Here is a 13,528-nt window from a genome sequence, read left to right as displayed (position 1 = left end):
GGTATGTCCCTAGGAAGTACTGAGGAACAAAGGGACCATGGTGTATTAGTCCATAGATCCCTGAAGTTGTTACATCAGGTAGACTGGGTGGTGAAGAAGGCATGCAGGATACTTGTCTTCATTAGGCAGGGCATAGAATATAGGAACAGGGAAGATTTAGAGTCATACAGTCATAGAGATGAACAGCATGGAAGCGGACTCTTCAGTCCAACTCATCCATGCTGACCAGATATCCTAACATAATCTTGTCCCATTTGCCAGCATTTGGCCCATATCCCTCTAAACCATTCCTATTCATATACCCATCCAGATGCCTTTAAAATGCTGTAATTGTACCGGCCTCCACCACTTCCTCTGGCAATTCATTCCATACACGCACCACCCTCTGCATAAAAAGGTTGCCCCTTACATCCCTTTTATATCTTTCCCCTCTCACCGTAAACCTATGCCCTCTAGTTCTAGACTCCCCCTCCCAGGGAAAAGAAAATTCTCTATTTATCTTAAACATGCCCCTCATGATTTTATAAACCTCTATAAGGTCACCCTTCACCTGATCTGCACATCTTTGGACTGTGGGAGGAAACCAGGGCACCAGGAGGAAACCCACGCAGACACAAGGAGAATGTGCAAACTCCATACAGACAGTTGCCCGAGGCATGAATTGAACCCGGGTCATTGGTGCTGGTGAGGCAGTAGTGCTAACTACTGAGCCAACATGTCGCCCCCAAGAACTCTGTGGGAAGCTAGGGAAGTGATTGCTGGGCCCCTTGCTGAGATATTTGTGTCACTGATAGTCACAGGTGAGGTGCCAGAAGACTGGAGGTTGGCTAATGTGGTACCACTATTTAAGAAAGGTGGTAAGGAAAAGCCAGGGAACTATAGACCAATGCGCCTGACATCAGTGGTGGGCAAGTTGTTGGAGGGAATCCTGAGGGACAGGATTTACATGTATTTGGAAAGGCAAAGACTGTTTAGGGATAGTCAGCATGGCTTTGTGTGTGGGAAATCAAATTCATATATTCATATGAGGGCAGAGCGGCGGACATGATCTGTATGGTCTTCAGTAAGGCGATCAACAAGATTCCTCATGGGAGACTGGTTAACAAGGTCCGATCTCATGGAATACAGGAAGAACTAGCCATTGGGATACAGAACTGGCTCGAAGATATAAGACAGAGGGTAGTGGTGGAGGCCTGTGACCAGTGGAGTGCCACAAGAATCGGTGCTGGGTCCACAACGTTTTGCATTTCTAGTCGCCACACTATTGGAAGGATGTGATTACACTGAGGAGCATTCAGAGGAGATTTGTCAGGATGTTACCTGGGAAAGAAAATCTCAAATATGAGGGGAGATCAAATTAGCTGGAATGTGTTCCCGGCATCAGAGGAAGCTGAGGGGGGAATCTGATTGAGATGTACAAAATTATGAAAGCCATAGAGAAGGTAAATTGTGAAAATATTTTCCCATGGCAGATGTGTCTAAGACCAATGGGCATAAGTTTAAAGTGAGGAGTAAATGGTTTAGAGGGGATTTGAGGAAATCAATTTTCACTCAGACAGTAACAGAAATATGGAATGTACTGCCTGAGAGGTTGGTGGAGGGGGATACACTTTGGGAACAGTCAGCTATGGACCAAGAATAAGTAAATGGGATTAGAATAGTTTGGTGTTCTTTGGTTGGCAAAGTTATGGTGGGCTGAAGGTTCTGTTTTTATGCTGTATGACTCTTATGTGCGATTTGGCAAAACCAAAAATGATAGTGAGCTTTGTGTCTTACTTGGAGGGTTTCGGATTTCCATCAGGTTTGCTCCAGCTGTGCTACAGATCCGAATTCTGCAACCCACTGCCGAATCAAAATGACTATGCATGACAAATACAAAGAGAAAGTCTGGCTAACAGTTTGATATTGTCTTACAGATGATTGATTTTTATGCTTTCAAACCATGATGCTATACTTTTGAAACATTACTATTTGCAAAAAAAAACACTGTCATGCATACATGCCCCAGGTTTGGAAGTTTGGGATATTGTTCAATAGGTCTGACTTTCCCACTTCAATCGATCATTTCTGTTTTGTTTTCAGAGGAACGAGAGCCTCCTGTGGATGATTATGGAATATATGAATTTGTTGCTGTACCAGAGCCAACACAGTTTCAACAGGTGCGTGTGTTATCCTGATCAGCAAAACAGGTTTTACAAGTTTACCATTTGTTTAACACTTAACGAAACCTGTTACACGCACATTTTAAAATTGAACTGCTTTCATTTTGCTGAACAATCCAACTGTAAAAGTAGATATTGAGCTTTTAAGAAACGTTATTATTGTTTGACTGTAGACACCTCACAGCTCTAATCACTCAAGCAGAACCTTGTAGAAATAAGATGTTAGGAACCAGAGGAACTGATCGAGTTCAGCACAAATCATTGAAAGTGGCAGGTTGGGTGAAAAGAGCAGTTAATAAAGCATAGAGTCAGAGAATCATTGAGTCATACAATTTGGAAACAGATTCTTCGGTTCAAACAGTCCACGCCAAACATATTCCCAAGCTAAACAAGTCCACCTGCCTGCATTTGACCCACATCCATATTTCCTATTTATGAACTTATCTGAATGTCTTTACCTGCATTCACCACTTGTGGCAGTTCATTCTGCACATGAACCACACTCTGTTTAAAAAAATGCCCCTCATATGATTGTTAAATATTTCTCCTCTCAGCTTAAAAATATACCCCTAGTATTGAACTCCACCACCCTAGGGAAAAGACCCATATCATTCACTTTATCTGTGCCCCTCATGATTTTATCACCCATCAACCTACTATACTCCAATGAAAAGAGTCCCAATATATTTATATCTCAAACTTTCCATTCTCAGCACCATCCTGGTGGATCTTTTCCTACCCGCTCCAGTTTAATAATATCTTTCCTATGGTAGGGCAACCAAAACTGCGTACAGTACTCCAGAAGAGGCCTGACCAACATCCTGTATAATGTCAACATGATATCCCAACTCTTGTACTCAAATGAAAGCAAAAAGTGCTGGAGACTACAGCGCGTCAGGCAATATCCATGGAGAGAAAACAAACTAACTTGTCACTTCATGTCAGCTTGAATGAAGAGTCATCTAGACTCGAAACGTAAGCTTACTCTGTCTCCATGATGCTGCTTGACTGACTGTGATCTCCAACATTTGTTGCTTTCAGTACAGATTCCAGCATCTGCAGTAATTTGCTCCTGTAGTAAAACGTCTGAGCAATGAAGGCGAGCATGCTAAATACCTTCTCAACCACCCTGACTACCAGTAACATGCATGTCAAAGAATCATGTATGTGAACCCCTCAGTCTTTGTTCTACAACAACACCCAGGGTCCAACCATTAATTACATAAGTCCCGACCTTGTTTGCATTACTGAACTGCAATACTGCACATTTATCCAAATTAAACTCCACTTGCCACTCCTTAGCCTATTGACCCAATTGATCAAGATCTTTGTTATCTAGGTAACCTTCCTCACTGTCCACTATACCACCAATTTTATCCCTTGTATTTATTAAAATGGGCATAGGATACACGAGCAGAGAAATGACTGAACTTCTGTTATATCTTAGCTGGAGTATCGTTTACAGTTGTGGGTACCACATCCTAGGGAAGATGTGAATGCAATGGAGAGAGTGCAGAAGCCATTTACAAGAGTGGTTCCAAGAATGAGAAACTTCATTTATAAGGATAGATTGATGAAGTTGGTACTGTGTCCTCAGAGACAAGAAGGCTGAGACAAGATTTAATGGAGATTTTCAAAACCATGGTAGATAGGGAGAAGCTGTTCCTGCCCAGAAAAAGTGAACGAAAGGCATTATCTTAAAGTGATGTGCAAAAGAAAGGAGAGTAATGTGAGAAAAACATTTTCACATAGCAAGTAGTTAGGGTTTGGAATGCACTGCCTGCAAATCGGATGGAGGCAGATTCAATTGAGGCATTTAAGAGGACATCGGATGATTATTTGGATGGAAATGGTTTGCAAAACTCTGGGAAAGGACAGGAGATTGGCACTGAGTAGTCAAACTAGTGCAGGCACGTTGGGCTGAATGGCTTCCTGTACTGAGTTAAAGTATCAGGGTAGACATGATATTAAGAAGTACTTATGGTTTGATTGTACAATTTATATACATCATTTGAGAAATATTGTCCTGGAAAGAACACATGGTTTTACCCTGTTGACTTCGTTTCTATGAGTGCATGCACCTTTGAAACCAGTTCCCCTGCCATTTCTTTGCTCCCAGTACTACTTCACTTCTCATGGTCCAAAGTCTACTCTTGCCTCTCTCTTATCTTTTAGACATCAAAAACAACTTCCTATCTTATTTTATATTACTCGCTAACTTGCCTTCACATTTCATCTTCTCTGTTATTGCTTTTTTAGTTGTCATCTGATGGTTTTTAAAGGCCTCCCAATCCTCTGGTTTCCCATTAGTCTTCACCATAGTGTATGCTGTTTATTTTGCTTTTATACTGTCTCTGACTTCCTTTGTCAGCCATGGCTGCCTCGACCTCCCCTCAGTGTTTTTGAAGGTCATGGTCAAAGAATTATCCCTTAGTTACCCATGCATTGCAAATAAAGAACTTCACTAACTGCAAACCAGTTTAAAAACAAATCAGGACAAAATAACTTCAATCAACCTCAAAAACCAAGAATCTTAAAAAAGTACCTGTTTAACTATCAGTGGCAGTGGCAGTGGTAACTTCCACTGCAATGGTGGCAAATGTTAAGTATCCACTCTCCACAAACAAATCTGTGGCTTTTATTCCTTTGGCGTGTGTGTGCGTGCGTCCGTGCATGTGTGTGTGGAAAGAAAACAATAGAGAGAAATTTTGATTTCACTCCACATCATTAGCATTTAGTTTAAATGCTCAAATGAGAGATTGTCCATGCAGTGGTGATGACATGAAAATAGTGTTAACCTGGAAAGCGATAGAGACTTGAAGCACAATTTTCAATTTGAGCTTGAGATCCCTATACTCTGATCTCAGTTTGATGTGATGTCACCAAGGCATGCTGTGAGGTGGCATCTTGGCTCAGTAGTTAGCACTGCTGCTGCACAGTGTTCAGGAACCTGCTTCAATTCTACCCTCAGCTGACTGTTTGTGTGGAGTTTGCATGTTCTCCCTGTGCTAGCATATGTTTCTTTCAGGTGCTTCTGTTTTTTCCAATAGTCCAAAAATTGGACTTTTTTTTAGCACAATGATGTGCAGGCTAGGTGAGTTGGCAATGCTAAATTGCCCACAGTATCCAGGAATATTGAAGCTAGGTTGATTAACCATGGGAAATGCAGGATTACAGGGATAGGGTAGGGTTGTGGGTTGGGGTGAGATGCTCTTCAGAGGGTCACTGTGGACTTGATGGGATGAATCGTCTGTTTCCACACTGTGATTCTACAGCACAATCTACCTAGGATTGGCGACAATTATGCTGTGATACCTGTACTTATGTTTTACATGATGATTAGATATGGGTTACATTGTGCTGAAGAATGCAACAAATAACACCCAATATATGTCATTGATAGAGGGCTTATGCCCAAAACCTCGACTCTCCTGCGCTTTGAATGCTGCCTGACCTGCTGTGCTTTTCCCACCACACTTTTCTACATATGTCATTGCAGTCACAGGCATTTGTTTACCTCAGCAAAAGTCAAGCAGTTCAGATGTACTGTAACACACATCTGTCAACGTGTTACACTGCTAGAGGACAGGACTCAGTAAGCTGGAAACCGCAAGTTTTATACTGCGAGGTCACATGTCACAATATGGTGAGAACATCATTAACATGTTCCTTAAAGGTACAGGGCACATCTGCAAGACGGAACAACCCACAACACGCCTGGCAAAGACGCCCTACATCCGTCTCTGAATTCTTGAGGCTGAGAGTTTTGCCCTAAAAATCTATGAAAGCTTTATAATTGGGAAGAAATGTGAGTCCTGCCACATGGCAGGAATAATCATCTGACAGTGACTTGTAGGACTGTCCAATTAATAAACACTTGCCTTCCAAATGAAGACGATGAGTGGACCCGAATGCTGAAAGGCCAAGTGGAAGACAGCAATGACACATTGGTAATCACACCACCAAGGTGGAATCAGCAGGGAGAGGTGCCCCAAGATTGCTATTAAATTTTCATTAACAGCTCTCTCGTCATCACTGTGAAAGGCCAAACCACCAGTGTGATGATGCATGCCTTCTGTTTTCTTGCCACTTGAATTAATTTTATTTCATTGTCTTGATTTGTCCACAATGTGGAACCCACCTGCTTCCTGGAAAATTCCAGTCGAACATTGTTCATTGTCAGTTGCAGCATACCCAAACATAGCTTGGGATGGTCATGGTATGGGTAAACCAGCATTCTGACTGCATTTTGTGGGATGTGGCCATTGCTGGCTGGGCCAGCATTTATTTACCTTCCCAATTGCCCTTGAAAAGATGATGGTAAGCTGCTTTCTTGAACCGTTGCAGTCCATCTGGTGTCAGGTGTGAAAGGATACTTTCAACCTAATTATCGGGAAGGTTCCTGGATTAGATTAGTTTTATAGATTAGATTAGTTTACTTACAGCGTGGAAACAGGCCCTTCGGCCCAACAAGTCCACACCGACCCGCTGAAGCGCAACCCAGCCACACCCATTCCCCTACATTTACCCCTTCACCTAACACTACGGGCAATTTAGCATGGCCAATTCACCCTAACCTGCACATCTTTGGACTGTGGGAGGAAACCCGAGCACCCGGAGGAAACCCACGCAGACACGGGGAGAATGTGCAAACTCCACACAGTCAGTCGCCTGAGGCGGGAACTGAACCCAGGTCGCTGGCGCTGTGAGGCAGCAGTGCTAACCACTGGGCCACCGTGCCGCCCACTGGGCCACCGTGCCGCCCCCACTGGGCCACCGTGCCGCCCAGGATTGTTTGTCATTGAAAAGGGATCTGACGTTTTAGAGGAAATCCTAGGTCTTTAATCTCACCACTATAATACTTAGAAAGAATTGCCCCCTAGAGCACAAAAATGTATTTTTCTCTTTGTTTTACACCAGACATGGGTAGAATATAAAAGAATGTCTTGAGGGTAGGAAATTGGGAAAGTGACCTGTTAGTTTAACATCTGGCAATGCCACTACATAGCAGGAGTGGTAGGTTGATTTATCCTGTATCTCCCCTCATATTTCTTCATATTTTGCCAGTATATTAACATATTAGCATTGCACTGCAAAAGTAACTTCCTTAGTAAATTGTTTAGTATCTACCCATTTTTAGTATTGATAACTAGATTGAAGCTGCAAATGTGTTGCTGGTCAAAGCACAGCAGGTTAGGCAGCATCTCAGGAATAGAGAATTCGACGTTTCGAGCATAAGCCCTTCATCAGGAATCACTAGATTGAATCCATCATACATCTTTTTCCGTTTGGAAAAACTGTAGGGATAAATATCAACTTTGGAATTAGCACAAAGTTAAATTATTATAACCTTCAAAGTCCCTTTTAACAATAGATACCTAACTATATAAAATAAATGTTTATATTATATAAATTTTTTTTATCAATTCATTTTGTGGGATGTGGGTGTTGCTGACTGGGACTGCATTTATTGTCCATTTCTAGTTGTAATTGAAAAGGGTCTGAAATTTTATTATCTCCTGCACCTCCCCATCTCTCTGTTGGAAGTCGGGGTGGAAAGGGATGGCTGGGAAGTGTAATATTGGGTGGGACTGTAGGACAGGTACAACACCCATCACCTACCAGCCTCTGCTGTGTTTTATCATTGGTGGAATAGATAATGGGTAACCTGTACTTGAAGGTCAACTGAGATCATTGGGTAACCAATTAATGGTTAGTTAAGGGCTTCTTCCTGCCAGCACTGGTATTGTACTAGTACTCGCAAATAAAGATGCTATGTGGTGACAAGGTAAACATTGGTATCTGACCTGCAGGCTAAGCGAAAGGGCTCCCTCCTATTTAGGATGATTTATCCAGTAAAGGATCCTCAGTGGAAAGGCTACCATTATTGAGACCTCTGGACTCCTGACCACTGCACTCCCCCTAGCTACTCCCCCCCTTCAGGTTGGGTTTGGAAAAATGTCAGCCATCTGATTGGTCAGCAGTACTTGGAGATGGGTCTTAGTCTCAGGAGGGCTCGGAAGCCATAGTTTCACGTAATTAACTAACAGACTATGAGAAGTTCTGTTTACTGCTTTGTAGGCCAGCGGAGACAGGAGGGGGTGCAGCTACGACATAAAAATCAGTCCTGTTCGTCTACACTTGTCACACTCTAATCATAATCTCCCCAGTATAGCATTAAAATTTAATCATATGGGCTGAATATATAACTTATAAATGGTGACTAAATTACACTTGGGCTTTTTAGTTCAAATACCTTTTTGTTTCCAATCTTGCTTCAGTTGAAGATAACACTTCATCTGGGCTTATATGCACATCAATTTGTGATTGAAAATGTCACAGTGCTGCTGGCAGAACTATTCCTCTGAGTTTGACAAAAACATTTACATCACAGATATTGGGGAGAGAGGTTTAGCCTAGCCTTGCCTTGAGAACATTCATTGTTGGTACTGCGGTATCTAAGGGTTGCCTATTATACTGCCAAAAACCCATCATCTCGGTTGTCAAAAACAGTTTAAATAGATTATACTCTCCCATCACGCTGGTTTATGTAATATTTTACATTATTTCATTAACGTGGCTACTTCCTTTGACAGACAAACAATAAATTAGAATGCTTACTGTTACAGTCATCATAATGCTGTTGCTTTTGGTTTGACATAATACACATGCCAAATAATATGGACACTGTATTGCTTCTACCCTATAAACAGACAGTTTACAAACTTGGCATTACCCCAGTACTGAAATTTATATACCACATTCCACATTTCTTCAATTGTGGTAGGCAGAACAACATTTTTGCCTGCTGTGATAATGTGTCTTTTATTTTTCCTCCCCAACCCACTTTAACAGTACCTCACCTATCACATATCTGTCTTCCTTCAAATCTGAATAAGAGTTATTTTCAACTAGATACATTAACTCTGCTTGTTTTTCAACAGCTGTTGCCAGACCTGCTATTTTTAAAACACGGAAGTTGTCTTTTTAGATTATACTGCAACTAATCTAAATCACATGTGGTTTGCTGTTACACTTTTCTATAGTATGTAGGAATTTTAATACAACATAAGATAAATGTTTTTTGCTTATTTAATATATTCTAGGTTCGGCCGGAAAAATTGAAAACAGTGTATGACATTATTCGAGAGCCAAATGCTCACACTACTGTTTATGAAGTAATTTGTCATTCACCAAAAACATCCTGATGCTTGGTCGATCACAACAGGTAGAAATTTGCTAATTATATTATGTTGAACGTCCTTATTTCCAAAAATGTTCAGCAGAGATTGAATGACATATTCAGGTGGATTGTTGAGATTTGAGTGTTATTTCTGATGCCTGAAAGCTTTTCTTGCGGCTACATCTCAGCTTCAGTTGTGAGCAAGTAGATGGCAAAAACTGGCTGGAGTTAAAATCAGTTTCCTTTCAGGTGGTATGAGCTATGTAGGTATATTCCTTCTCCAAAAAAACCAGTTTGATAACGCATGCACTGAGTACAAGAAATGGGTGAGGGTGGATTAAAGGCTGGCTAAGGTTAAGGGCATCATGATAAATGTAGGAAATCTGGCATAGTGCTGCATGATGTAATGCTAAATCTCGCATACCAACTACAATGGAAGCACTCTTGTCCACTTATACCCAGATATGAAAAGCAATAAAGCTGGCAAGTACAATATATTTGTCCCATTCATCTTGTATACTTCAAAATGGAGGTCCAGTATGACCAGCATGCTCATTATATCACCAGTAATGGATATTTCCTGTGGTCGTCCAATATTTTGATTTGGAGAAGCAAGATTGTTTGTATTATTATGCTCTATAATTGTTCATCCTACCCTGGCAAAAGACAGCCCTGTTTCCCTGCTTTGTGACCACCATTTAGAAGGAGATAAATTGTTTTTCCTGAGGAAAAGCTGCTCTTGCTGGATAAGAGGTGAATCACAAATTAACTGGTGTTACTAATGTCACCTGCTCGAGCTAGAATAATCCTGACATTTAGAAGTCCAAAGCTACAGTCACCTTCAAAGTCACAGACACCAATGTATGTGACTTATTCAAGATTGCAGTTGGTGATATAATAAATGACACAGCTCTGGTGAAAACCCTCTCTGGTGACAAGAAGCTACCCATGTGTACAGCTGCTTGACCAAACAGGAGTTAGATTATGGTTTTACAGAGATTATCTGTGACATTCCCTCCTTTGCTATTTTCTCCCAGCAGATGCTAGCTTTCCAATCTTCCTCTTCTGGCATCTTCAGCAATGAACGCAGCCTGAAAAAAACATGGTCATTGTCAGAGGACTTTTTTGTGGTCAACTGCAGTTACCAACACTAACAGAACCAGGTCAAAAATAAAAATTCAAAGGCATTTTGCAAAAATGACTGCACATATTGGAAATTTGAAATAAAATAAGACAATATTGGAAATCTTTGGCAGTAGGCAACATCCATGGAGAGGGAACATCAAAACATTTCCAGACTGGGTGGGTCTGTAGTTTCCAGGGGGGCATGCTGCTCATCCCCACTGGAAGGAGGGTCAGCTCCATCATTTAAGAAGCCAGCCTCATAGCAATAACATCCAGAGGGCAACATAAACAGGCTGGTGTCAGATTGCCTCCCCACAAAGGACTGAAGACCCGCTCTCGAGAGCTGGTGGCTAGAGCTCGTAATGAAAACAGACGGGGCTGTGGGCATCTATAGGAAGAAAAGCAGTGAGGACCAGAATGAGATAAGTTCTGGTTTTTTTTCTGGGAAGGGCTTGGAAAATCACAGGAAGGGAGAGATTTGTAGGGGATCAGATTGTGTTTTGGAGGCCTTGTAGAAAGAAACAAAGGGACGAGAACATCTTGAGGATGGTCTCCCTTATGTGCACAGAGCCCCTCTGGATTGATACACCATTTTCTTCATCACCATTTCAAAACAGTTGTTTTTAAGAATGGGCTTTGTTTTCTGGTCTACTTGCGACTGCCCATGGTTATATGAGAGTGGAGGTGGACTGAGGCCTTTAATCGGCACTCAATTTCTCAGTCAAGGGCCTTAATATTCCTCAAGCAGGGAAGCTACTGGGTGTCTTACTCAACCTCTATGTTATGGGGAACAGTTTAGGGGCAAGTGAGGAGAAGCTGGACTAGACTTTCAACTAATTTTGCATTCTTACCATGACCAAGGTCCAAGTGAAAACACACAAGTGGAGGCCATAAAATCCAGCCAGCTAAATCTGATTTTCACTCATAGATGATGCCAGAGCTGCAGAGTATTGCCAGTATTTCCTGTTTTTCTCTTAATTTCAAAAATTAAATAGGCTTACCAACAGTTGTAAATGATTTATTAGCCAATTATTTGGGCAGGCATCAATTTTGTTTGGGCCATCTCTCAGAAGGGGCAGGGGGTTAATTTCTGCATTTTAAATGCCAGCACTGAACATAGACCCATGACACCACTTATAAGAGATCAGTTTAACACTTGAAAAAATTGGGAACTCGGGCAGGCCTTTTGACAGCCTGCTCAGGGGCCATCTTCCCTTAGTTCCTGCATTGGATCTGCTGATTGAGATGCTAGACTAACCTCTGGCATGGACTGGGTTTTTCTAAGGGGCAAATCCCAATTTGCAGCAACCTGATTATGGAAGCAGGTTCTGAATGTGGGATCAGAATGCAGAATCATTCCCACCTTCTAATTTTCACCTCCAGTGACAAAATCCACTCACACGTTTTACTTAATCAATCGCAAACAATATTACAAAATCACAATCTCCATGAGACAGTTCATTACAGATTCATTACAAGTGGTTGAATCTAGATCCTAAAAATTGACCTTTTCTGCTATTTTAAATAAAGCATGGTTTATCCTTGCCGATATTTACTGGGGCTCACAGGACAGGGCCTGCAATAGTTTTGGCAATGTTCAACTGTAATAAAAGGAACAAAACCCATTCATTTGAATGATGCCCTGGTAGAGTAACTATTCCTCTTTTACAAAGCTAAGTATGTTTATAATTCAATCTACCTTGGGATCCAAAAAATGACCGAAATCAGACATGGCATGTTGATTTTTCAAAGTATATTTCTAATATAAGATTTATATTTCCCAAGTATTCACATGCAGAAGCTAATGTATTGTGTGTGTACAGTAAATAAGGCAGGCAAACTGTTGTGAACACATGGATTTCAAAGTACAGTAAACTTAGATTTTCTCTTTTTTACCAGTTGGATGCTGCATTTTGTCAGATGCAAGAAGATTGAGACAGTCATGCAATGTCCGTTTGTTTTGCAACAAACATTAATGACAGACAAGGTCAGACATCAAAAAGTGGAACATTTTACATTCCAGTAATTTGGCCAATCAAAGAGAAGCATTTTCTCCCAAGAAACAAAAACCAACTAGTGATGCAGTTTGCAAATATTTCTCTACATACTTCAATCAATGTCACGTGCTAATGTTTCTGCAGAAAATGTAATATGAAATCAAGAATATGTTTAATGACTATAATTCATTTTAAGCATTATGCAATAATTGTCTTTACTCAGAAATTGTCTCTAACATCCTGTGTAAGCGTTGGTTTACATTTTCTATGAGACTTTAATTATATAATAATATGCAGAACATATTAATAGATAAAGGGCTTTTAAAAAGGATAAATCTCAGTCCTTCCCAATCCTGATGGGATGGAAGTCTTCCCTTTTGCCTAACTGAAACTGTCTATAGAATAATGATATTTTCTTCCAGACTACCAGACATTGAATTGCAAACCACTTAATTAAATTGTCTCTATTTTTTGTACTATTTCCCGTGACATGCACATTTGTCTGAATAAGAGAAGTCATGTAAAAATGGGTGTGTGAATGAACAACAATTTTAAATTCGAAGGATTGAAGGACTCTTAACTAAAACTGGCTTTTGATATTTCAAAAACTTGTAAAATATAACTCTGTTTCATTTTGTGAAATTCTTTACCTTTTAAGAATCCAGATACAGCTGAATATGTGTAACATTGTATGATTCTTGCCAAAATGTTACAATAGCAGCTATAAATATTCAAATGTTTCAGGCTTTTGCATGGCCAACTATTTATAATAGTTGCTGAAAAATGTTGGATGAACCCTTTGGGAGCAGTTATCACATCAAAGTCCATATCATTAAGTCTGTCCTTGACACTTGCAAAGATATGAGGGGGTGCATTTGATCAACCATGGTATTTCCAAGAAGGACTTTGTGAAAATGTCTCAGTTTTAGAGTATTTAGCCCATAGAATTTAGGTAAGATTATTTTTGAAATGTTTTGTGAAAAATAAAAAAGTGCCTTATTGGATATCTGAAAATAGTACATCTGAAAATGGGTTAGACAGAATTGGCAGGACCTAATGAT

General features: G+C 40.6%; 1 protein-coding gene across 2 annotated transcripts in view; it reads left to right on the top strand.

Moving 5' to 3' along the window:
* The window catches only part of hepacam2 (HEPACAM family member 2), a 101,399-nt gene extending 88,370 nt beyond the window's left edge, over nt 1–13,029 (top strand). For both annotated transcript variants that reach the window (XM_060825463.1, XM_060825462.1), the window contains 3 exons: nt 2,083–2,159; nt 9,269–9,390; nt 12,370–13,029. In XM_060825463.1, the coding sequence (XP_060681446.1) occupies nt 2,083–2,159; nt 9,269–9,370 (179 nt within the window). In that variant the 3' untranslated portion in view covers nt 9,371–9,390; nt 12,370–13,029. The remainder of the gene's footprint in view (nt 1–2,082; nt 2,160–9,268; nt 9,391–12,369) is intronic.
* Nucleotides 13,030–13,528: the final 499 nt, after the last annotated feature.

This window comes from Hemiscyllium ocellatum, chromosome 5 (assembly GCF_020745735.1).
Source record: "Hemiscyllium ocellatum isolate sHemOce1 chromosome 5, sHemOce1.pat.X.cur, whole genome shotgun sequence".
In the NCBI taxonomy this organism is placed as follows: Eukaryota; Metazoa; Chordata; class Chondrichthyes; order Orectolobiformes; family Hemiscylliidae; genus Hemiscyllium; species Hemiscyllium ocellatum.
The sequence above is the reverse complement of the archived record's forward strand: the minus strand, read 5'-3'. Positions and strand labels throughout refer to the sequence as shown.